Genomic DNA, 26,833 nt, shown 5'->3' on the forward strand with positions numbered 1-26,833 from the left:
GACTGTTCGACACTCATTTAGTATAGCCAATTGTTGTTACTCTGCCATTTTTTGTCACTAATCATGTTAGTTTGTTATGAAAACATTCTATGGCTTCTAGGCATTTCTATTTGAGCGGAAAACTGCACCTCAAACTTTGTGGAACATGCATTTTCTTGCCTGAAACACCAAAATATAATAAAATGTCAAGTTTTAGAGTGTTCCACCGCTCGCAAGCAAGTGCCATTGGTATTTTTGAATCCGCATGGTCAATTTAGGGGGTGGAGGGTGGCTAATTCTCGTAGCAGCCCCATTCCGTCGTGGTATGGTTCAAATTTTCAACACCTGGCGTCCAGACTATTATATAATCTACCAAGCATACAACTACCCCAAATCAGTATCAATAAATGAATGAAACCCAAAACGGACAAAAATTAAAATAAATATTAGAGTCAAACTCAAAACGAGCATAAATTAATGTGAGTAGGGTTCAAAACCCCTATGCTTTCTAAAAGCCAGAATATAATTTGTACTTTACTGAAAAAAATTCAAATGAGTGTATAGAAAAAAATGTGCATTGTCAATTTAATATACATATGCTGATATTTATTCCCTAAAATCTTAATTAATTTTTGATTTCTTAAAGTTACAAAAGTGAAAATATTCCAAAGAATTGTTTTCAGTAAAGCGGCAACGGCGCAGTAGGTTTAGGCTTCTGCAGTGAGGCGATGCTCAAACTCTTGTTTGTAGTTATTTTTATTCGATTCTAACTTGATTTGAATATTCAATTCAAGTTTCACTCGTTTTAAGATTTATTTATTCATTTAGATTAATGTATATTGTATGCTTGTTCGCATTGATTGTTTATCTAATTTCTGTTCTTTCTAACTTTCATTTATAATTTAATAGCAAAATATTTCTTTTCGTTTTAAGCTTGATTTTCATATTAAATCTAAGCATTACTCGCTTTAAGACCTATTTATACATTTATATTATTACTTGTTGTATGTTTTTTTCTATGATTTTGTGTTTAATTTCTGTTCATGGTTTATGTCATTTATTCCTAAATAGTAGTTTCTGGTGGCTTAGAGTTTTAACTATAACATGTTTTTTTGTCTCATGAAGTTAAGATTAAATTAACCTACACTCTTATTTTAGAAACTTATTTTTCGAAAAGGGTTTTATTAATTAATAACAAATAAACACAATGCTGACACCGATTCCTAAAGCTAAGCCCTGACAGAAGACGGTAAATTATGATTAATATACCAATTTATATTTATCGACTATAATATAAAGCAAAAGGAGGAACATAACAAAAATAAGAACAAGTAATTAACATAGCTGACACCGAATCGTTAAGTTAAGCTCTGACAGAAAAAGAGATCTGATCAACTGAGGTTGCTAAGGGTGTTTTCCACCACTTGAAATATCTTTCATTACTGCTTCATTTTGAAGAAAAATGCTGTTCTTGACAGAAATTATTAATGACGTTTGTAACTAGCAGATTATTACAAAACAGGAACTAACCTAAATTAGTTTCGGCTAATATTTGCAAATATTGGTAGTTTTCTAGAACTCAATTATCATAAATGATCCAAAATTATTTGTCGTTACCTTCAGCCTAAAACGGCGGATAACAGGAAAAAGCCCGTAAAATGATTATAAACAAAAAAGGGCTAAGAAAGTATTTCCTTCTGAACCAAAAGCAATACAAAATTCATGTAATTTATTGTTATCTATAAATAATAGGCCCTATTTTCAATGTCATATTAAGTGTGATATTTCCTTTGATAAAGTGACACAAAATTCAGCTGACCACTGACCTATGAAATTTCGAAGGAAAAGGCCCCACAATGTCCAATTAGGATGGATGGGAATTAAGTAGTGATAATTGAGTTCTAGAGCAAACACTATGTTAAATCTGCCTGATAGATCTAATTAAACGCGAAATTGTCTATAGTTCAAGAAAAGTAGCACAAAAAGAAAGCTATTATCTGTTGGACAACCCTGCCAGTCAGAAAAAAATTTCAATTCTGATTTGAACCGAAAAAAAAATCTTCGGGTCGATATCACACGAATTTTCTCTCATCAAGTGATATACAATCTTGCTACCGAAGCAAAATTTGACTCCTGTCAGAACCTAGCATATTATATAAAGCTTCTTTATCGCATCGGCGAAGCTCCAAGTGACATCGGTGGCGAAGCCATCGAAGACAAACTAGTTAAGCTACCATAGCCCAGTGAACCAGTAGTCGATGATATTTTATCATTCTCCATGTCCATTTGGTTTTGACGAAATTCCTGCATTGTGGTTGCAAATCGTGACCATTCATCGGGTCTGGGTAGAGCAAGATTCTGGAATTGAAAACTTTTAAGATTAGCAGAGCTCAGAAGGGCGCGGTACTTACGAAAGATTCTCTGTGTAAAAAATGACACATCATTAATACCCAGGCTAAAATACGATTTTCTAGAGTTTTTAAAATGAAGGAACTAAAAACTTCTTGTAAAGGATTTTCTACCATGGAAATTCCAATAAGATATACATTGGGACATTTCCTTATTATCCGGTGTCATGTTCGAGGGGTTTCAAGCTCTTTCCATAATTTCCATAAGCTTGTTTTCACATCAGGATGAACCGAAATAATAGTTACCATTGCTGGACTAGCCTTAAATTTTTCTAACTAGATTGGTTTCATTTCTTGTTTTTTTCTTCCAGAAAACGTTTTCAAAGTTTCAATCACTATTGGCTGTGGTTCGCTCTATACTAAATTGTAGCTAAGAACTAAAACAACGTTTAGTAGCATACATTCAACAACAACAACAACAAAAATAAATAAATAAAAAAAATTAAATGCTATGAAAGAAATTTTTGAATTGTCTTGACAAATCTGAAATTTTTTCTTATATTTTCTTTTCCCATTGTTTTAATTATATTACATTATAACTAATAAAATTATAAATATCAAGCATACTAAAAAGTTAGAAGTTGAGGCAAATTTGTCGTTTTTTTTTTCAACGGAAACAGCAGAAATTGGCATTTTCAACAAAAATATACGAACAAAAAGCTTTTTTCAATTCTAGAGGACCATATTCCCCCCCCCCCATCCAATGAAACCACTGCAGGGCCGGCACAACCTATCCTGCCGCCCTAGGCAAGTTATATCCCCCCCACAATTAGATTTTTTGTTTCCATTTTCCACCTCAATTCAACCCTTACCCAAATCACCACTTCTTATTGGCGGGGGGGGGGGAGCACTTAACGAGACTGTTACATTAATTTACACACACAATCACAAATTACATACGCAAATACAAACAATATACAGAATACCTAACCAAGGAAAATCTAACCTGTGTGACTGCTCATGGTGGATCGAATATGTTTTAATTAATTTTAATTTGGAAAAACTACGCTCACCAATAGCAACAGACACAGGCAGAGTCAGCAAAATCCGTAAGGCCACGGACAAATTTGAGGCACAATCTTTAAGGCCATTGCTTATAATAAAGTTAAGGACATCTTCTGGATTTGTGTTCTTGGGTACTGGCTTGAACTTCATTGCAAAGTTCGTGGCCTTCAATATCTTTAGCTTCATTATTTGAGAGGAAATGTTGTAAATTCATACAATCGTCCTTCAGGGACTTTGTTGTTGCGGCATTTACCTTGGATATGTTGTAGAGAAATCCGAATATAGAAGTAACATCAACTAAGGGCATATTAATTAGAATTACATTGTAAAAAAGCAGGGGCTTGAGATCCGTGCCCCTCCCTCAGAACTTTAAATATAAATTTATATATAGTATAATTGGATTATATAATATATAATAAAAATAAATATAATTGGATTTTACCTTGATTTTTGTTTTGGAGTTAGAATATAAATCGCCGTTTTCGTTTTTTTTTCAGTCATGCCCTCCCCCCGCCCGTCGAAAACAGCGTTTTGCGAATCTAACAGAGCTGTACAATTGCTATACCAAAAATACAAAGTCAGGAGAACCATATCTTAACCCTTATATTACTGGAACGATCCTCCATATTAGAATGATAATTTATTTTTACTGTACTAATAAGGAACACCGATAAAAGAACAAAAAAAAGGCAGAAAAGAAGAAAAAGTAGGAAAATAAAAAAACTGTTACTTTTCATTTATCATTTAAAGAAGTAGCATATGAAATCCGCATATCTTATGAACATATTTTCTACAGCTGAAAAGCATAAAAAGGTGATTTCTTTTTTTCAAAGTAAATAAAGGGCAATTCTAAGACCCAATTACTGAATCTGATATCTTACCTCACCCACATCGTACACCCAGATTTTTCCGGTATCGTCACCAACTGTAACATGGAGACCAGATTGGGTCCAAGATACCTTATTGAGAGCGTTAGAACCTTCAATGACAACACTAGCACTTGGAACCTGAAATGAATCATGATATTAATAACATATATAAATATCATGATAATTAACATGATAATTATAATTATCATGATAACATGATAATTATAACAAACGATAACTATATCCATCCCACATAGAAACAAAAGCTACTACACACGTTCAATCAAAAAAGCAAGGATAAGTCACGGAGCAAGGGGATGAAGGGGCACATTCGGTAATTGTTTTAAGAGTGATAGCTTAAGGGGGCATCAACAACTTATGCTTGGGGCAGTTACTGTATGTTTCAATCTTAAGACTCATTTTTAATTTCATTATTTAGTGCCTTTTTTTTGTAGCTGCCATTAAGAACATTGCTGTCACCAAATAAGTGGCGTAATTTGGAATATTTCCATTACTTGCATAGAGACAAGTAATGGACCCTCAAGGATGTAGAGAATTTTATTTTGTTATTTATTGCGGGTGATAGGAGGGTCGCTGTTTCGTGTGGACTGTCGGTGAGTTAACTTCTTTTCCTTATAGATTTATAAATTAGACATTGTTTAGTATTTTTTATGCCAAGTTTTAATATTAGTCTTTTATTCTATGTCGTTTCTCAAATAACGGGCCATTGAGCCCTTTGGGATATTATTTTTGTTATTGTTATTTATGGAAATAAATGGAAGTTGAACCTGACAAAGTAATGCACAACTCGGTGCCTTTTTATGCCCTTTTCCAAATATAACAACTGTTTTCAGTCGCAAATTCAATTTCGAGTTCTTAAATAGACCCAGAAGTGACAACTAATACTTGTAACTATTTGAAAAAGCACTGATAATAAAAGCAGCACATTACATTCATTTTATTCTATTTTCGATATAATACTCATTACCCTGATAGTACACCACCCCCCTTATTATCCCATATATAGTTCTAAAACTTCTATGCTACGGACAAAAGTTTCCCCGTGAGATTAGGTAACGTAACATAAACCCTTAAGTTATGCTAGCTCGAAAGGTTTTATATACATTTCTTAATAAAGTTATTATACTAATATATTATGTACCATATCTCTTGTACTGGCCATGTTTCTTATCCAACGAACCATACAAAAGTACAACTATACTTTGACATTTTCTTTTTTTATGCCAGCGAATTAAGGTCTGAATGCAAGAAGACATAATGGGGACGCATGGCGTTAGTAGTTTTATGGTATACGGTGAGTTATCAGGTTACCTGTGAATGAGTTTAAGATTCCAAGAATCTGAGCACCCTCATTTATTTACTATGAACAGGGAAGTTTGTTATATCCAGAAAACATCTACAACATTAGCGAGCCGGTAAATGAAAAGAGAAAAAATTGGCATGGTTTTAGAAGCAGAACACAAAGTATTATCTTTGGGTCCAAGTTAAAATTCCACAAGTCTAACCATTCTGTTCTGTCACCGTGTCCAAAAAATATGGGTGATTAGGGGAGCACGCTACATCTAGACAAGTGTAGAACTGGAAAAGTTGGACCTTGGTAGATAAGTAGGAAATAAAAAAGGTTAAAAGAGGCCTTGGTTTCGAAAGAAGAAGAAACAATAACAGAAAAAAGGACTACCTCAGTGTCCTGATTAAGATTCCATAAATCTAAGCGCCCTGTTCCATCTACCGTAGCAAAAAGAGCTGGGTGAACGGGGGACCATGCTACGTCATAAATATAATCCCCATTGTCTTCAAACGAATAAATTGGACGATTTTCCTGAAAAGAGATTAAGAGTTAAGACACAGAAAGGCTAGGAATAATGGACTTCAAATTAACGTCAATAAAACAAAAGTGATGCGTTTTAATCGGCTTAAAAGGGACATAGCTTGTCCTGAACCCTGGTTCCCTGCCACTTCAACTGCAATTGTTCTTGGTGCGACTTTCCCTACTGACTGTTCTTTCAGCTACCGTGTTTCTAACCATGTGAAAAAGGGCAACTATGCTTTGCGATGACTGAATATACTTCGACGATTAGGTTTCCAAGTGAATCAGTTAGGACTAGCGTATATATACTATATATGCCCATTGCTAGAACACGCGTACTTTGGTTGGGGACTACAAGTGCACAACATTGACTACTTAAGTGACGATCTCAAAGACGTTGAGAAACGGGTGACAAAAATCATACTGGGACCCAAATATGACACGTATGTAACTGCAACGTTAAAAATACCAACGCCGAGAGAACTGAGACCCCATCTCATGTGCAAATTTGAACAGTCGCTCCTCACTAATGATAAACACACTACGTAGTTGTCTCCTCTTATTGTCTCTTATTATCTCCTCTACGTTGTCTCCTCTTATCGGCCTCAGAGCCAATACACGACACAAGAACAAGTTCGAGTCAATAAAATGTAGAACGAATCGCTTCAGCAATTATTTTAATCCGTTTTATACAAGTGTCATTCATCATACTTCGTTTTTTCTTCTTTTTTTCCCTGTTTTGTAAGAGATGGCGTAATTTAGTTGAGGCTTTTGCCGATACTATGAAAGTTGATTTAAATAAATAAATCTTGAATCTTTAATGAAACATCTACGTCATTTGACCAGAAAGCTATATCTATGATTAGAAAATGTGGGGGGAGGGAGGAGATCCTAGTTTGGCAAGATCCTAGTTTTTACCTTTGTTTATATGTATTTTTAGAACTTTTAACACAACTCTCACAGCACACCATTGCCTTTTTTGTCAGTCATTCGATCTGTATTAAGGATTTTATCTTTTTTAAAATAAAAACTATACTAAACAACTAAACGTATGTTAAAAACGATAAATAATTTGCACAATAATGGAAAGTAGTATACCTAAGCATAAAGAAATATCCACAGGGAGCCTGGAAAAAAACCCAAAACAAACAAAAAAGAGATCTTATCTTCAACCATGTTTAGGTGTTTATAAAGAAATCTATACCTCATTTCTATATATCTCTAGAAATACCAAATAAAGAGAGGAAGTGGCTCCCTCTGATATTGGTAAATAACTATGAAAAATCGCTGCCACATCACACTCCGACGTAATAGTCCTTGAAAACTACAAGTTCATAAATAAGTTCTTGAACAACAAGGCCTATTTTTAATACCTCGACGAAAGAGATATGTTGGATATTCTGAAAAGATTACCCAACTCCATATACTTCTTTCTATAGCACAGTGCAACATTTTATGGCCATCAGACATAGTTTGCGTCGAATTAGATGTGCCAGAACGGAAAAGAATACCCAACTCCATATACTTCTTTCTACAGCACAGTGCAACATTTTATGGCCATCAGACATAGTCTGCATTGAAATAGATGTGCCAGAACAAGAATTTCCTCATTACAACCAGAAAAAGCTTTAACAAACTGTTCCAAGGTTTCCAAAAAACTTCTACTGGGTAATATATTTCTAATCTGCAATAGAATTAGGTTCAAAATCGTGATCAATCAGATCAAACTGAAAGTTAAGTTAAATTCATGCCAAAGATGTCCAACCCTAGGGGATACTAGAGGGATGAACTCATATAATTTTAACAAGGCACAGTGGCCACAAACCCAAATTTGTAAATTATATGTTAATAACCTTTCCGATTTTTCCAACACGCAAATACACTGAGGGGAGAGGAGGATAATTTGCTTTATGGAGTTAATCAAGTTGGTAACTGAACTGATGAATTCTTGCATCATTGCTTATCAAACATTACTGATTCGCATCCAACGAAGAAAAAAAAAACAATTTTCCTTTTTCTGCTGTCATTTCTGATTTCCTTTTTCTGCTGCCATTTCTGTTTTCCTTTTTCTATGTCTAATTGCATTTACTGGGAGTTTTGCTTTTCCAGTAACTACAAAGGTATTATTCTATTACACAGTTAAAGTGACCATACAATAATAAAAAAAAATTCCATAAATATATACAATCTCTCTCTCCTAAGGTGGAGGGCTTCCACCCACCTCAGGAAGCCCTCCTTAATCCATCTTTTAATCATTTTCCTAATGGTGACCAACCTTGTCTCTTTTGCAAAAAGTAGCAAAAAATATCAATATACAAAATATTTTCTTTTTCGACCGCATATACAGTATATCTGCTCATTACGATCGCTGTAAATGCGGTAGAAAAATCCAGACTTTTGTATCTGTTTTCACTAAGTAATAAATGGACTTATCCTTATTTGAACATTTATTTGTTCGTCATAGAACGGCAGTGTGGCCTTGAAAAAAAAATATTAAGGTAATACGTCGAACATTTTATTGCTTTCTTTTACAAAAACATTAATCCACAAAATACCAAAATAGCTTACAATAAAGTTTTGGCACAGAATTTGTCTTAGTAACAAAAATTAAAGTAAATTATAAAGTAAGCTTAAGATATACAACACCTCCAGAGACTTAAATATATAAAGTAAACAATTATGCCAATGATACTCTTAACCAGGATTTTGACATAAAAATATCAACCATCAGTCTAGTTCGAGCCCATTCCTTCTAAACGTGAATCAGGTACTCTAAAACGAGAGCTATCAGATATACTCTCAGAAGGACATACTCTTTTTTTTGTCCAGCGTGCTGTTAGTCATATCCTCTTTACTATCCCAACATCGCCAAGCTTCAAGTCTTTATAGATTTCAAGTCAAGCTTCATGGACTTTGTGTCAAGCCGTATTTTTGAATATAATTCTTTATATACTGACTTCAATATACTGTACCATAAAAGATATTTTTTTAAGTGAAAAATAAAAATCGAAACAAAAATATAGTTTACAAATAGAAAAAAAGACCCTTAATTAAGGCACATTAATAAGGAGTGGTGAACCTCATCTTACATTTAAGACAAGAGATCAAAGACCGTTTATGGGCTTACTCAATACTTAAATAAGACATAACCGAAATAGACTAAAGTCTTAAAACAAAACCCAGAAGAATCATAATCCAGAGCAATGGTGCGTCGTTTACAAAGCTAAAATTTCCTTGAGGAGCGCAAATCCTCAAGGTTGCCTTGCAAGGTCGTTTGCAGTAGCGGTTTTGTGGGTGAACTCGTGAAAGGTCCACCCCCAAACCATTATGAAGCCCCACAAACAGGGTTTCCTTTCCTCGGATAGGACGAAGAAAAGAGCTTATGGCGAAGTTGTGATCACAAACCATCTTTCAATAACAGAACTCCAGCCTTTTACACATATCTTATTCTCGTCAGGGAATTTGCCGGGGGTTTTCATCCAGAATAGGCTGGATAGAAGGCATAAAGAAGGACTGAAAGGCAATAATAACTTCGTGGTTAGAAGTAAAGAGTGAAGCTTTAACTAGATTAGGATGGAGGAGTATTTGTATTTGTGTTTGCCTCAGGCGGATTGGTCCTACAGTGAATCGTTAGTAGTGGTTAACAGGCCCTGAACGAGAACATTTTTGTAGGTATATGTTTATCTATTTTGTAGGTATATATGTTACTTACACACGAAACACTGATTATTTAGATGGCGTTTTCTTTTTAATACATGCCCGCCTGAAATCAAATTCCGAGCACCATCCCTTTATAATACAGGGTTAAATTACCTTTTGACTCCATAGTTTTACAGTCCAATCAAATGACGAAGTGAGGAATAGGTGAGAGAAGTCAAGAGGCCCTGAGGCGCTATGACTGCTAATCCCTGTAACAGGGCCATAATGTCCATCATATAGCTCCATAACGCCAGATTTACTACCGTGCCTGCAAATTTATAAGGTATCACTTGTTAAGTTCGCTTTAATTCCTATATATCATCATAAATTTTTAAGTTTTATGTATTATAACTATTGTGAGTTACATTCAAATAACTTTGGCTTGTTTTGACTTTTGTTCTTACTTTGATATTTTGGCAAATTCCAGTATGGATTGATCCATAATCGTCGGTGTTTTCCGCGTGGAATAAGCAGAACAGATAAATAAAACCTATTAATTCAATTTGACAGTGCTTTTCCTTCTTAAAAGCAAAAAAATTAACAACAAGTTTATTCCAGAAGCCAAATATCAGAACCAAAATTTTGATAAAAGTTACCTCCTTTCCCTGACAGTTCATGTAGCTACATATAAAGTGCAATTTTCTCACTATTCGACATTTTGATCGACACTGCTTAGCAGAAAAGCCCTTTCTGATTTTTACCACTGGAAAATTTATTTGTCTTCCCCCTGACAAACGTCTGTAGTGAAGCTTGAGTCCTAGAAGGTCATGCTGCCAAGGGACAAAAAAACGCTCGGGCTCTATATTGAGTGGCGGAACAGCAAGTTCGGCAATGAATTTCAGTTGCAGTAGTCTAAAACTAGGGGTTACCAAACTACTATCCGCAGGCCATTTGCGAGATCACAGATGCGTGTTTATTCTTTTTTTTTCAGAGCTGATCACATCGAACCGATGGTCCTACAATATCAAGAGAGGACTCATTCGAACTGAAACTCGGTTATAGAGCTCTTCTAAAGTGACCGAAGGGATCAGGCCACGGGAAAACGGTGTTTTCGGCCATTTTGTGGCATATAACTACTATTTTGCCCGCGAGTAATACGCAGTCAACCAAAGTCGATTATTCGGCCCGCAGAAGGGCAGCAAAAAGAGAAGAGATTTAGAAAAGGATAAGAAGAGATTTATGAGAAAACTTTATGGAAGGGATTTAAGCTCTCTATTGAATGAAGGAACAGCCTGTGCGGCAATGAATTTCAGTTGCAGTATTCTACATCTAGCGGTTACCACACTACGATCCGCAGGCCATTTGCGGTCAGCTAGAGCATTGTATAAGACCAGCAGAAAAATATCTGCCGCATGTTGCGATCTTAAGCCAATCTGATGTTTCTAGTCGGACTATATTTTTTGGCGTGCTTCTGTAATTCCTTTGTAACTAAATTTCCAATCAATCAGAATTACAAAATCTGATCAGTTTGGGTTCAATTTTATACAGAAAAGTTTTGTGACCGTTATAATATAGAATTAAATCAATGTAGACATAGAATTAATAAAGCATTGAATTAATTAAACAATTAACCAAATTGAATCGTAATGAATTAGCACTGAAAACTGAAGATGAATTCCAGGTGTTCAATGAAGAATAGACTATTTAAAAATTGATTTTCTAACGTTGGAGACAATTTACATTTATTGTAAAGTGTAATTAAAGCAGACTATAGTGAATATTTGATGCTACCGTTAGCAATTAAGCCTACAATGTTGCCCTACGAGTAAAAAGTTCACCCACGCCGAATCTAGACTCGTCAAACCTCCCTTGAATAGACTGCTGATGAGAGTATTAGTAACTTGCCTGCAAGCACTATAGACAGAGCCATCTTCAGATCCTACAATGAACGTATTGACATCAACTTGTGGCTGAGGGAACGTCATACAAGTGGCAGCGACAGACTTGCCCTGCCTATGATGCAGCTCTAAGGTTTCTTGCGGAGAAGCTAGCATATCGAGACTCCAGGAACAGAGCTTACCATCTGTTGAGATAGATACTAAACTGTGCGCATTTGAAGTACCAACAACACTCACACAATACACAGGATGCTAAAAAAGTGGAAATTAAATAAAATAATAAAGTAAAGAAATTGCTACAAAAAAGACAATAAAATCCACGTCTGACAATAAAGTTTAAAAATCCATACAGCAATTTAAGAACAGTTCAGTTTTTATGACGGTTATGATAAATGAATATAACTTGTGCTGAAAATTTGGAAAAGTAAGCATGAATGATGTTGTTTATTTTATTTTGCTTGTCCGTTTATCAATAAAAATCGACTTCATAAAAAACATTTAAACTATTTTGGGCTACAAGTATGAATTTGAATTAACCTTTTATTATTATCTTAAATATAAGCGAATATTTTTAGGGGAGATATACACCCCCCCCCCCTAGAAAAAGTTAAATGAAAGTGCGTACTCTCATATATATTTAGAATATATTAGCCAAAAGTGGTACGAAGGTGTCTCTTGTTTGGGGTCTTTGAAAAAAAAAATTGCCTTTACTTAATGTTTGTTTTATTTCCCTTGGGGTAGGTAATCCAAGAAAGGTTGTATATACAAATAACGTGTGCAAGACAGTCATAGATTTCTCTCCATTAGATATAAAATTTCTAGGATAGAAAACAATAGCACGAGATAGTACGAGAATAAAGACTAATAACAAAGAAATGAAAATAGTGAAAAATTAAGAGCTTAATAACAACTAACGGAGGAAATAAATCGAGACGACACAACCAAACTGTTCTGGTTTTTGGCACTGGACAATATCGTGCTGGAAAATCATGTATGGGCACAACATCTTTCAAGTACTTGCATGTTGAAGTATCAATACGGTAAGCACTTTTTTCAGGTTTTGGATTAATTTATTTTTTTTTACTATGAATTTTTCCTCCTCTTTCTTTTTGTCCTCCTTCACTACCATTATTTTGTTTTACGGTTACCTTTACGGTAACCGTAAAGGTACCATTATTACTACCTTTACGGTACGTACAAAAAGCACGTGCCGTAAAGACAAGGAATGCGTGTAGTACCAGCCATACTCGTTGCGGTATCAATAAAGCAACCAGTTTTTCTCGTTTCGATTTTTTGTTTTGTTTTACTATTAGTGTTTACTACAATCAATGCTTTTTCTTGTAAAATATTCCTGATCTTACAATCAATAAAAATGTTCCGTAGAGAAAGGAAATATATACACTATACATAATAGCTATATCAACTAGTTACAATCTCAAGAAAGCGAGCAATTATTTCCGTTTCGTTTTTTTTTTCTATTAGTTTTTTCTTTCTTCTCTTTTTTGTATTCTACTATCTATGTTTGTTCAGGGCAAATCTTGACAAGCACTTTTCTATTCTTAAGAATCAAGAAGAAAAAGCCATGGAAAAAAAGATCGTAGGCGCATACAGATTTTGACTAATACTTTTTATATTGGTCAATATATTTTGACCAATACTTTGACTCAAATACCCGCATTTCCTTAGCAACACATTGCCATTTTAAAGTAGTAAATCTGAACACTGTAGTTTTGCCAAGTTTTGGTTAGTTTTTATGACACCTGGTCATGATTCTAGCAATCAAACAAAGATAATACCCGAGCCAAACTATTGTCACACCAGTTAATGAAAAAACGATATTTTCAGAGCGGTCAGTCCCTTAATGTTAACAGCACCTTCCGAGTCTTTAACTCCTCCCCCAATTAGCACGCCAAGAAATTCTTTATTGAGAAACCGTCAGCAATAACCTTACTTTCAGGTCAAACGACTGTCTTTAAAGGCTGAAGGACTGGAAAGGGTGGTAAAGGTTACGACGAGAGAAGAATGTAAACAAATGCACATGTACATCGGTGCCAACCTAAGGTACATTGGGCAATCGGTGAGGTTACTAATTGCTTTTGATGCAGACTTGACACTGAACACCCGCACTATTTTGCATAAATCGGTGCAGAAATTTTTGACGCAAGAATTTTGCTGTATAAGCTCTGCCAACAGCTCTTGCCATATTCTACACGTTCTTTTAGGGAAACTAGCAACATGTGAAGAATTTACCACCAAAAAGATTCAAGTGGTGAAAAAAATAGAGTAAAATATAGTCATTAGGTATGGACGATAAAATTATCAAACAGGGCTACGTTTTATTCATTTTTATTAAGAAAAATGGGTTCTACCCCATTATCCGGGCCTCTCGGCTTAACCACTATATAAACTGGCAATGATAAAACCCGTTTTGTGACGTCTTAACTGTTGTAGAGCAGGCAATGATAGCAAAGTTTTCATTGCGTATACGATATTAAACTGTGGTTTTTTAGATTTTAGGGGGGGGGGGAAGGTACCTAGGTTAGGTTAGGTTACGTATTTAATATGTGCAATGCTTTGCCCCCCCCCCCCTAATGTGCAAATATATAGCTCAAATTTTTTTCTAAACTATTATATATTCATCCTATTTTATTTTATTTCATTAGCATTAACCAAACTTGACTTTTTAGAGAGGCCCGGATAATGGGATAGTACCGAAAAATGTAATAAATTTTAATTTTTTGATTGAAACAAAGACAAAAGAGAAGAAAAACTTACAGTATGAGTCGAGGCCGTTAAAGGGCTACGTTGAACCGGCGTTTTCTTTTGTGATCTGTTATCCCAGAGAACTAGCTGACCTGAATAAGTACCACCAAGCACCAAGTTAGGGTGAAATTTCGCAAAAGTGGCAGCGGTGACAGGCGACTGGCAGTGGAAAGTGTATTCGGGTGAAGTTTTCTTGAAACGAGTGTTCCAAATGAGACAAGCACCGTCGGGATCATGAGGAGCATCCTCACGACTGTGGTAGGCAGCCAAAAGTAGTTCAGGATGTTGCGGTGACCAGTCTAAGAATGAAAAGATGAAAAGATAAATAGGCATAGCTATCTCATGTTTATATTTAGGTTTTAGATGTTCAGGACAACCTCCTAAAACAGCAAGAAAACCAAACATAAACGACACAGCAACATAAAAACCTTTTACATTACGCAGATACCCAACAGATTTTGAAATCGTCATCGAAGATTGAACTTATTAGAGAGACAATCATCAAAGAATTATCATGGATAGAAATAGGAGCAACAGTAAGTAAAACAACAGAGAATTTATCTAAGACAGTGAAATTTGCTCTGAAAACACTTTTCGGCTCTATACCCAAGAGTCGTCCGCAGAAAACTAGGTATATAAATTAGATAAACTTTTATCAACAATATTTATATGGTTTAATATAAATTAAACAATAAAATGACATCTTTAAAACTGAAATTGGAGAATTTAAAGAGAATTTTATTTAAAGAACATGGACGTGCCTTTTTCACCCAGGGATGATCGTATCAAACCAAGGGACCTAGAAGACCGGGAGAGGGCTCATTCGAAGTAACATTAAAAGTTTAAGAGCCCTTTTAAGTGAACAAAGAGTGTGGAGGGTAACTAGCCCCCTTCTCCTGCCGTTGTTTTCCCCAAAGACATCCAAATCAAATTCTGACATGGTCATTTGGATGATCATAACTGAGAGGTACTGTAAATATGCCTCTTGGGATAACAAGATCGACCCAAGTCCTTAGGGAAAGAGCTGTAAGTTTTGCAATTTGTCCATTGTTTATAGATAGTATTTGTTATTAGAAAATATACATTTTTCCCGAGGGTGTGTTTTTTTTGGGGGGGTGGGGGGATTTCCTGGGGGAGAATTTTCAGAGGGCAATAGTTTTTTTGGGAAGAATTTCTGTAAATTCATCTACATAATTATTTTATTTGTCTTTCTTCCTTTTTGGATGCACAATTTTACATATGAAGAGAAAGTTCCGATATAATTGTCCGGGGGTTTCTAATGTTTATTCTAATGCTTTATTTAACTGAAGTGATTTGCGTCATAATACAGTGATATATTATTAAGGAGGGGTGTTATGTCTTTTTGTAAGGGGGGGGGATGATGTGAAAAGGAGTACGTTTCAATTGCCTAATTTTCTAAGACTCATTGAGCCTTCAAATGAAAATTAAATAAGTTTTTAGGACTTGTTGTCTAATCCTTCTTGGTTCCAAGATACGATTTTGGTCAACGCCTTTATAATAGGTGCTGAGGCAAGGGGAGAGGGGGAAGTAGTCTCCTAGTGTCCTAGTAGTGACACAAGTTAATTCAGGTTATTTTTGATGAAATTGTGCGCATTGAGGTATAATTTCGCATTGGCTATTACAAAAGTCTCAGTGGGCCGTTGCAATGGGGGTGGGGGGTGGGGGAGGGGTGCCAGAAATAACACTGGGGGAGGTGGATTTCCCGGCATTATCAGAAATTAAAATGTAAAAAATAAGTTTTTTCAACTGAAAGTAGAGAACATTTAAAATATTATTCCATATATAAAGAGAGCTACCACTTCCTCAATCCTTTGATCACTACACTTAAGTACCTATTGTTTTAAAAAAGCTTTTTATTCCAATCAAAATTTCAGATCTAAACTCTGTGTAGGAGCTTGTTAATTTTGGGTTTAATTAAGCTAAAATTACTTACCAAGACAAGTAACACATCGATTCTTCGACCATTTTTCGTCACAAAAATATCTATTCAGGGATAGCTTATAGCCAGATTTGTCGTCTCTGAAAAGAAAAGAGTTTAAAAAGAAAAGATTTTCAAATCCTTTCCAACTCTGAAGTCTGGTTAGAAACATATGTGAGCACACATTAAATCTGTCTATTTAGTTGGGCAGTTTAAACATGTATATCTAATTGGACCTAGAAATACAATCCAGGATTGTAAATCCCCGACATCTATGTTAAGGTGCAACAAATAATACCCTTAGAAAAGTTATGTTCCCAACGGTTTTCCCATTTTGTTTGGTCCAAAACTATGGCAGACAGTTTGAAGGCGCCAAGTCTACTACATGGTTCATCTTAAAGTTAAGGAGTTAAACTCCTTTGCATATATTCTTAACAATGGCATTCCTTCTTCTTTTAATGATGATTCAACACAAGCGATGTCTTGTTAAGTGCTTAGAATGACTTGTCCCAAAACCAATTTCCGTAGAAGTTCTCACACACAGAGTCTTTCTAAACAACAAAACTGTAATTCTCAGTTAACAGAAATGGCCCATTTTCGAAATTGAAGGGTAGATGTCTTTACCTTCACCGCAATTCACAAAACTTAGCCTTATATTTCTAATAAATTTAAGCAATAGAACATATAAGACACTTTTAGAAAAAAGTTCTTTAAAACTATAAAACTTTCTAACTTTTCTAAAACTGTTCTAACTTGAAAAACTATTCCTCTTGTTGCTTAACACGCTTGTTATGGCTCTATGATAATTGACTATAAATTATTAAGTCAATATTATTATATATATAATTTTGCTATATATTATTATATATAAGTTTTTACAAGTAAATATATTCCATAAAAGTAACAATTCTGGAAATACTCATTTCAACCTAAAATTGAAGAGAAGACCCCCTTCCCCTTATTTTGGTTTTTATACAGCTTCAAATCTAATTTCTGCAAAAAAGAAAAGAAAACCAGTTTTCAGTCACTGGAGCATGTGACCAAAACAGGGCTACCACTCCAGGGGACTCTCTTCAAGATATTGTGGCTTCAGCCCTAAGCTAAGAAGCCAGGGCACAGAAAATCATTTAATATAACATTTATATAATATAACTGTTTAGTATAATGTTTAAATTAGGTGAGGTGAAAGATTTAAATACCTGTAAGTCATTACTGAAATTAAAAACCTACTATTTTCCAAATAAATATTAAAAAATTAATTTAAACAATTCAAAGAGTTCTTGGCAAAAATAATACAGGGGTTTGACACAAGAGGAAAACTAAGACTAACTAGAACTGTGACCTTATTCGTACAAATAAGTAGCAAGAATACTTTCCAGCTCCTTGGTTGGAGCTGGAAACCATACAGTGCAATTTGAGAACAAAAAGTCTAAAAAAGACGATAAATTATTATACTTAAAGATTCGCTTTTTTTACTTTTTTATTGCTCAATTTTTTTTCTTCAGAATTGAAATTTTTTCTGGGGTGTAAAATATTCTCCATAGCCCAGATGTGTTGAGATATTTCGTAAGGGGAAGTTCGACAAACAATTATTGGTCGAACTATTATACGTAACTGCATATTATGTAATCAGTCCTACATTAAAGATTTCCCTAAAAAATTAGATTTAGCATTTTTATTTGTATTACATACTTATATTATTAAAAATTTATATTCTTTATATTATTATTGTTATACATCTGAATTTTTTTCATTCGCGAAATTCTTCGCAAGTGCAATTCGACCCATTGTTACATCCAATTTGGCAACCTTGGACTGCAATTCTTGTTTCTTCGTTTTTCCTCTTGTTCCTTCTTAATCCTTCCTGTTTACACCAATTATTTTTACCTTTTTGTTCTTTTTTTTTTACTGTCAATCTACAAAAAACGATAATTTTGATACAGAAATAGGATTTTCTAGACAGTAAAACATGAAAAAAAAACCGGGAATTTAGCGACCCCCTCCGGGACCCTTTTCCAATATTGGGAAAAAATAACACCATAAGGGAATAACGAAAAAAATAAACGAAAAAAAAAACAAACAAAAAACAAACAACTAAGGCTTACATTCAAAATAATTCTTTACAGACGCTTTACACCTCCAAGAGGTTGACACAGTTCATCACACCTGAAAAGTGCCAAAACATATGCATCACAGCATAACAGTGCAGATTACTCGCAGAAGAATATTAAAATACTCGCGGACGAAAGATCTGAATATTATATGCAATATCAAACCTATGTTACATCTTTAAAACCGAGAACTGTCCATTTCGTCTGCGAGTACAAACTTTAAGGCTGAAGATAAGCAATATTGACACTTACAGTCCATCTTCAGATTCAGATCCACCAGCATAGTCGGTAAATATATCAACATTCTCTGATAAAGCCCGCTCAACCACACGAGTGCTATTGTCAAAGAACCTCTGAAATTCCTCAGATAAAACCAGCATTTGTTTCTCTTCTTCGCTCAATTCTTTAACTGAAAACCAAACATCCATGTAATTTAAAATACGTAAACGTAAACACATAATCAAAACCTTTCATTTAGTTACCCGACAGAACTTGTGTGACAGAACTGCTATTAATACTGTTGCTACTACTGTTACTGCTACTACCAACTCCTATAACTACTCCTATAGAGCGTATCTCAAAACTGACTTGGGTATTGAGTTGAAACTTTCATAGAGTGCTTAAAGGGGAAGATCAACTGACCAAAAGGCAATATGTGCACGCTACTACTAATACTACAATCACTGTTACTTTTACTACTACAAATACTACTTCTGTTGCAACTAGTTGTAAGGCTAAAACTATTAAGATGAAAATTTTCAGGGTGTGTCGAGGGGAAAGTTGAACTAAATTATACCTACGAATAAACAGGTTATCAAAAGGACCTATTGACAATGTCATAGCACTGGCTATAAGTATTAAGTTGAAACTTCCAAGGCTTCATGAGGGGGATGTTCAACTGACCAAAAGACAGTACGATGGAACCGCTGCTACTAGTACTAGTGCTACAAGCTACTATTAACCCTGCAACTGATACTATTATTTCAATTACTACTAAATTACTATTACAGCTATGCCCAAGATATAAAGGTAAAAATTTTGAGGAATATTGAGAGGGGGAGTTGAACTGAATCACAACACGCCACCTTTATGCAGGTTATCAAAAGGGAGTATCGGCAATATCTTAGGGACGGTTCTGCGGATTAAGTTAAAACTTAACGGGCTTGTAGTAAGGGAGGTTGAAGTAACAATATTTGTATGCTACTACCATATACAAATTATATGTTGAGTAAAACTAAGGTACCATATCACCTTCTATGTCCTTCACGTCGCAACCACCAATTATATGTTGAGTAAAACTAAGGTACCATATCACCTTCTATGTCCTTCACGTCGCAGCAACCATTCTTTTAAGATTGCTGCAAAAATTACGGTCCCAAAAGTGCCCGTAAAGACTAAATGGGGATGGTCTGATTTCCCTGAGTTACAAGAAGCTGAACTCCGTCATCGTTTTTGGTATAAAATATGGAAAGATTGCGATAGACCCCGTTCTTGAATAGTTTTTGGTTTGGTTAGCCTAAATGAACAAAGCATAATTTTCAGAAAGTTGTGAAAATTTTTTTAAAACGCCGATTTGGAAATCTATCATAATCAATACAGAACAATCGGCAGCTTTTGTGGGAAGATGTTAATAAACTTACATGTTCTACTTCAACTCTGACAAATAGTATTACCACCACTGAATAGAATACTCACTTTTCACCAATATTTGCTTGTAACCCACTCCCAATTGACACAGATTTTCGTGCAATACTCCAAAACAATTATCAAACCTGAATCCCCACAAAAATTACATTACTATTACATCTTCTGTGTTATCTACTCATATTCGTGTTCTGTAAATAAGAAAAGCACCAGTACTCAAAGCACGGTAAACATGTGCTGTTCGAACACCTAGTTTTGTCCCAATAGTATGTCCATAAGTCACTATGAGAGAGAGATAGATTTATTCACACGAAAGCGCTATTAGGCCATGGTGATATACAAAAAACAAGCAAAAAAAAATAATTAAAAATATACAACAACAAAATGTAAACTGACAAAACACTAAAACTGATTATTCAAGAAAATCATCACGATGCCCCATACCTGCCCGGACGAACGTTCCAATATTATTTATATCTAAATAACATATTTATATACTATATAACATATATATATATATATATATATATATATATATATATATATATATATATATATATATATAATATAATATATAATATAACATATATATAATATATATATATATATATATATATATATATATATATATATATATATATATATATATATATATATATATATATATATATATATATATATAATATATATATATATATAATATTTATAACTATATAACACCTACTTTCCAAAATTTCCAAAATCCAAAATCCCGTATCGGTAAACTTATGTGAAAACATGTGTTACTAAAAAGAACCAACGCTATGCAATTCATATAGACCTATAACCATATGTCCTGTTCTAAGCAAGTTACTTGAAAAAAAATAATCTGCAGTTTTCTGCAAGATAAGTGTGATTTTTGGGACCATCAAATTGGTTCCAGACAAGGATTAGGAGCACAAAATGCGCATTCTGTGTCCTTGCATACAATGACATAAGATGAGGAAAACAAGTCTGTAATTAAAGGCAGTTAACATATCTAAAGTTACTGACTCAATATTTCATTCAAAATCATTAGCTGCTTTAACAAATAGCAGAGCTAGCGGTTTTATTTGCGCATGGCTTTGGAATTGGTGCCAGAATTCAATTGGCCGGATCCGTTCTCGTGGTGGACTGACAAATCTTGTTTCCGTAAAGGATGGGGTAAAGGTCAGTCTCGAGTCCATTAATTTCCAACAACGCACTTAGAACTGCGACGAAAAATATCCTAACCTACATTATTGATAGCCAAATTGATATTAGTCACATGTTGTACGCAGATGAAACACTTGTTCTAGCTGAAAACCAATGAAAAAACCTGTTGAGGCTCTTTAGGCTAGTTTGTCAGAGATTAGCCTTCCTATTGAACCGTCGAAGACTGAGTTTATGATCGAAGACCCAAATGAAAAGGGACAATCAGAGTCCCTTCAAATAACCTCGATCACAACTCTGAATTATTTGGCTGTTCCTTTTGGTTAACGGAAAGAGCAACATGTAGTCTTATTACTAATGAGTTAAATAGAAACTCTGTAAAACATACGGTCTGCAGGCAAAAATTAAAGGGCAATTTGACAAATCTACGGTAAGAAAGCTTCACAACTCCCCGTTTGCACCGCATGTGCTTTTCATAATTCCGTTTTAAAATCTGGTCTCTATAACTGATAAAAAACAAGTGTGCGAAACATTTTACTGGTATCCCTCTTTTATTCCGGAACTCATACGCTAATGAAAAAAAAAATAACATGTTTTTGGTCTATGTGTGAAGATGAAGGAATAATCAGCTCGTTTTGAAGACCAGTCTAAGAAAATATTTGACTTTCCACTTAGCCATCTATTATATACGGTTGGATAGTTCCTGTGTCTTGGCACTGATTTAAGTTTTTACTTGTTTTTCTTCCTTTATTAAATATTTGGGGCATTTTACGGGATAATTGTTAATTAATCGCGTTTTCTTTTTTCTTGCTTGTTTGTTCTTTCTTCTTTCTTTCTATTTTCATATTCCTCTAGTGGATTTTTAGACTATAATGAAAGAGGGAAAAAATAAATAATCATTTTTATTATTAAATACACATTCAGAATTTTCCCCCTCAGAATGGCATAAAGAGGAGGGGGGTGTAATTGCCCCTTCTAGAATATTCTCCACAAGAGGATTTAGAGAAGTTTTTTTATATTTTCATAGATAAGTATTTATTTTTTTTGGATTGGAAAAAAGACAAAACAAAAATAAAATTGACCTTGCTCTTCTAAATTAACAAAAAAAAAAAACATTTTGTCCCTCTCCCCTACATTTTCAAATTTACGCCCCTGTACCAGGCAATTGAGGCCTTAGAATTAGGGAATGAACTGTCATTCTGAATTCCCCCGCTTTAAACTTTGAGGACTTGGTTCAGTTCTTTTCTCGATTATCTATTTGCAAAAATAGTTAGGTTATATAGTTTTTGACAACAAAATTGTCTTTAACTGGCATACTAGACACAATAATGACAGCCAATTCTTGCAAAATCTATCTCGTGTGCCTAAACACCTTTTGAATGAATGCAGCTACATTTAAAGAATGAACATTAAAGAATGAACAGGAGCTGGGACAACAGCTCCCATTAGCTGTTCATTAAAGAATGAACAGGAGTTCATTAAAGAATGAACAGGGCTGTTCATTAAAGAATGAACAGGAGTTCATTAAAGAATGAACAGAGCTGTTCATTAAAGAATGAACAGGAGCTGGGACAACAGCTCCCATTAGCTGTTCATTAAAGAACGAACAGGGCTGTTCATTAAAGAATGAACAGGAGTTCATTAAAGAATGAACAGAGCTGTTCATTAAAGAATGAACAGGAGCTGGGACAACAGAGGATTTTTTTTAAAGAGGCACACTAAAATACACATGTTACAAGTTCTATTTGCAATTTCGTTTTTTTTCTTTCAATGAACTTTGACACTGTGACCTTCACAATAAAACCCACAACGATAATTTTCTTTTATTTATTTATTTATATATTGTATGTTTTTTTGGAAACTGTTCCAATAAGAATGATTGGTATTCTTTAAAGAATGATTATAGTCATTACAATTATTAAACTATAATTATAAAATATTATTACTAAAAAGTTTTTTTTTATAGTTTTAGTGTAGGAAGAGAGGGACAATTATTTATGAGAGGAAGAAAGGTAGAAAAGATGTATGCCTATATGCACGTAGCCTATATATTGCATGATCTCTTTTGAAAACTTTACGATCATACTAAACAAAATTCGTACAAAAAGGGTCTGTGTAATTTGATAATAATAATTATTCTTTAATAATTCTATAAAGGAAATAGAAAAAGAAGAAAAGATGGGAGGAGGAAGCGAAGGAAAAAAAGAAATACACAGCACAATAAAGAAAGAGAAAGACAGGGGGGAAGGGTAGTTTGAGTAGGTAATAGTCCTTACCAAAATTAGAACGCGTCGAAATCTCATTTAACTGCAAAGAGAGCTTGTAAGTTTTACTACTAATGAGCAAATTAATCAGTGAACAAAATAAAAAAAGAAAAGAGAGAGAGAGAGAGAGAGAGAGAGAGAGAGAGAGACAGAGAGAGGGAGAGAGAGGGAGAGAGCGAGAGAGAGAGAGGTGCAGGTGGTTTGTGTATGACAGACCCCTAGTAAAACAAGAGGCCTGCCAAGGTCTCATATGACTACAGAGAGAGCTCGAACGTTTTGCTGAAGATTAATCGGCGAACAAAATAAAAAAAGAAAAGGGAGAGAGATAGAGAGAGGGAGATAAATAGAGAGGGGACAGGTGGTTTGAGTGTGTAAGACCCTTAGTATAACAAGAAGCCGGTCAAGGCCTCATATAACTACAGAGAGCTTTTAAGTTTTGCTCCTAATGAACAGATTAATCGGCGAACAAAAAAAAAGATAAGAAAAACAGAGATGGAGAGAGAGAAATAAAGAATGAAAGGGGAGACGGGTGGTTTGAGTGCGAAAGACCCTTAATAAAAAAATAATTGCGCCAAGGTCTCATTTGACTACAGAGAGAACCTGCAAATTTTGTTCCTTATGAAAACATTAATTGGTGAGCAAAAGAAAAACAGAAAGGAGCATAATTAGCTGGACTTACTCTGTCTTAAAGGCTCCTGCTTTGTTTTCTCCACATCTGTTACAGCAGGCTTAACTTCTTTAACTTGGGGCATACCCGATGGAAGAATTCCAGGTGGCAGCATGTTCGCTCGGCTTCCAAGGCCGCCATCTATGGGAGGGAGAGAGCTATCTTCGTCGTGATCGTCGAAAGTAAGAACTATTTTATTAATATAAGCAGCTCATATTCACTAAATAACGCTTTGAAATAACATCCGCGTTAGACACGTCAATACAGAGACACTAAAGAATCTATTTACTTGCAAAAGGGGATTCATATCTGATAGTATCTGCGCTGCACAATATAAAATTGTTTAAAGTGACCCCTTGTTTTGACTAAATTATTTTATATCGCAAATAAAATAAAAATGGCCTAGCCAAATAGGGAAAATTGGCAAAAATTCTTTGCTACGTTCTTTAGATTGGAGGAGCTGCTTCCTCTGTGTATGTTTGTTAATCTTTATTAAACAGAAAAACTTTGATTTTAAAACTCTCCTTCTTCATTAAGTATAAATATGTTACCTGTATCGAGAAGGATAAATGATAGGAAGTTGACTTCTCAAAAGACGTGTGAAGACCTATTTCCTTTATGCATGTCTTTAAAGAAAATTTTACAAAACTTCTGGCCTCCACCCAACCCCGCCACAAATGCCAGAAATTCCAAGATTCTCCCCATAATTTTCTCTAATTTTTAGATTAGTTGCTCTTGCTGTTCTGACGATTCCTAACCCCGGTAAGAAGAGCCAGTGCATCTGATTTTCGCGATAAGTTTTAAGTTGTAGTATTTTTTTTTCACGCAGGCATTTTTGTTTTGTTTTTACTGCTAGATAACTTTTAAAAAATCATATCAAAAATATTGCCACTGTCACGAACCCAGGCTCAAACCTAAAGAGGTCTTTGTCACCGCTCAAAATTTTATAAATTATCACCAAAAAATCGCCCAATTCATCACACCTAGAGCTAATCTTAAGTAAGTCAACGTTGTTAATTGAAATAAAGCTAGGCATTCAAAAGTCAACAAATAGACAAACCTTGAAAAGAAATAAGGTTATGTGTAATAAAGTATATCTAGCACAATGTTACAGGTGCAATACTGACATGCGTAGTGAGACAGCGATATAAAAAGGAAATCAGAGAAAGCACAAACGTATAGACGGTTCAGCCGTGAGGGGGTTGCATCTTTCTGAATTCAAATAAAAAACTCAATTCTACATCAGCAAATTATCTCATGCAAAGCATTTTGAAGTCTATTAAATGAAATGAATTAGTATCGTTGGCTCAAAGCTTGCGACAATTCAAATAGTATGGTGACAGAGGCGGCTCTAGCAAATATACCTGGGTCTATTGGAAACTTGAAGCCCGAGATGAGGTGTGAGCAGTTTCTAGAGGAGGGAAAACATAGATGGCAGTATATATTTCACACATTCAGGGTATGAATTTCACAACATCATTCATGTATATAGGCGTATTACTATTAATCAGATGAGGAAAGTAATATAGATGGGAGTAATGTATCTGTCAGAGAAAGTTTTTATATAATTTAAAATGCAACCTATGGTACAACCCAGACAGTATCTAAAGATTTGTTCAAGACGTAATATTTTGGAGGAGGAACAACATCACAAAATTCTTAAATTATGTATATATTAAACGAAATCACAAAGAAATTAGTAAGATTATTGATATTCTCGAAGGAATACGGTTCTGAATTCCCCTCCCCTGCGTACTTGTATGAAATAACCACCAAGAAACTGCTTCTGCTACCTCCTGAGCTTATATCAAATCTTCTCTTTTTTTTAGTTGTTTCGTATCTTGACCAATTTTCGGAAAAAGAATTTGCGATGTTTTGCCTATCAAGTCGTCATTAGTTAACTTATTAAGCAGGCCTACCCAAAATAAAAGACTCAGAGCCGCTTCTGGATGTGAAAACGCCCTAAGGACGGACGGAGCGAAGAACAGGAAGAGAAAAAAGGCGACGTGCCAGAAAGCAAACCTACCTGGGAACTCGTCATCCCATTCTAAGCCCGGATTCAGATTGTATGCATCTTAAGAAAGGAGAAAAAAAAATTTAGTTTGTTATCGGAATAATAAATATCAATAAAAAAAGAGGAATATTAATTATAAAGCCCTAAAGTTATGTCTGCCAACATAAGACAAAAAAGAAATCTGATTTAAATACTCAATATTACATAAATACACCCAGAGACGTAGCTAGGATTTTCAGTGTCCGGGACCAGTGTCAATTTTTGCCTCCCCCCCCCCCAACCGTCAATACCACAATATAAGTAACCATTGTATTAACGAAAAAACAAAAGTTTGGTGCCCCCTCAGAGGCTGCGCACAGGAGAGCCATCCACCTTGCTCGCCCTAGCTAAAATATATGACATATCTTGTCAAACATGAAAAACTGCTTTTTAATGCCACCATTTTTCACCATCCTCTGTATGCTGGTATTTATAATGTAGAATACAATATTTTATAATATTATTGCATTATTATATTTTTAATAACGTAATATTTTACATGATAATACTAAAAAACAATATTCTATAAAGGTTTCATATGAAGTTCTAATGCATCATAGTGGTTGAGAGTTGTAAGTTCGTTATAATATATATAT

At 34.6% G+C, this 26,833-nt stretch overlaps 1 protein-coding gene across 6 annotated transcripts in view; it reads right to left on the reverse strand.

Moving 5' to 3' along the window:
* Positions 1 to 1,239: 1,239 nt before the first annotated feature.
* Positions 1,240 to 26,833, reverse strand: part of sw (cytoplasmic dynein 1 intermediate chain short wing) — a 96,478-nt gene continuing 70,884 nt past the window's right edge. For 2 of the 6 annotated variants that reach the window (XM_089101734.1, XM_089101732.1), the window contains 10 exons: positions 26,211 to 26,258; positions 24,197 to 24,358; positions 18,692 to 18,848; positions 16,344 to 16,429; positions 14,402 to 14,688; positions 11,634 to 11,878; positions 9,903 to 10,056; positions 5,961 to 6,101; positions 4,274 to 4,399; positions 1,240 to 2,337 (listed from right to left, as the gene is read on the reverse strand). In XM_089101734.1, the coding sequence (XP_088957860.1) occupies positions 2,146 to 2,337; positions 4,274 to 4,399; positions 5,961 to 6,101; positions 9,903 to 10,056; positions 11,634 to 11,878; positions 14,402 to 14,688; positions 16,344 to 16,429; positions 18,692 to 18,848; positions 24,197 to 24,358; positions 26,211 to 26,258 (1,598 nt within the window). In that variant the 3' untranslated portion in view covers positions 1,240 to 2,145. Of the gene's footprint in view, positions 2,338 to 4,273; positions 4,400 to 5,960; positions 6,102 to 9,902; positions 10,057 to 11,633; positions 11,879 to 14,401; positions 14,689 to 16,343; positions 16,430 to 18,691; positions 18,849 to 24,196; positions 24,374 to 26,210; positions 26,259 to 26,833 lie in introns of all 6 variants that reach the window. The other 4 variants (XM_089101733.1, XM_089101731.1, XM_089101737.1 and 1 more) reach the window with 2 other exon arrangements.

This window comes from Artemia sp. Qi Xiang Cuo, chromosome 15 (genome assembly GCF_049724085.1).
Source record: "Artemia sp. Qi Xiang Cuo chromosome 15, ASM4972408v1, whole genome shotgun sequence".
Taxonomy (NCBI): domain Eukaryota; kingdom Metazoa; phylum Arthropoda; class Branchiopoda; order Anostraca; family Artemiidae; genus Artemia; species Artemia sp. Qi Xiang Cuo.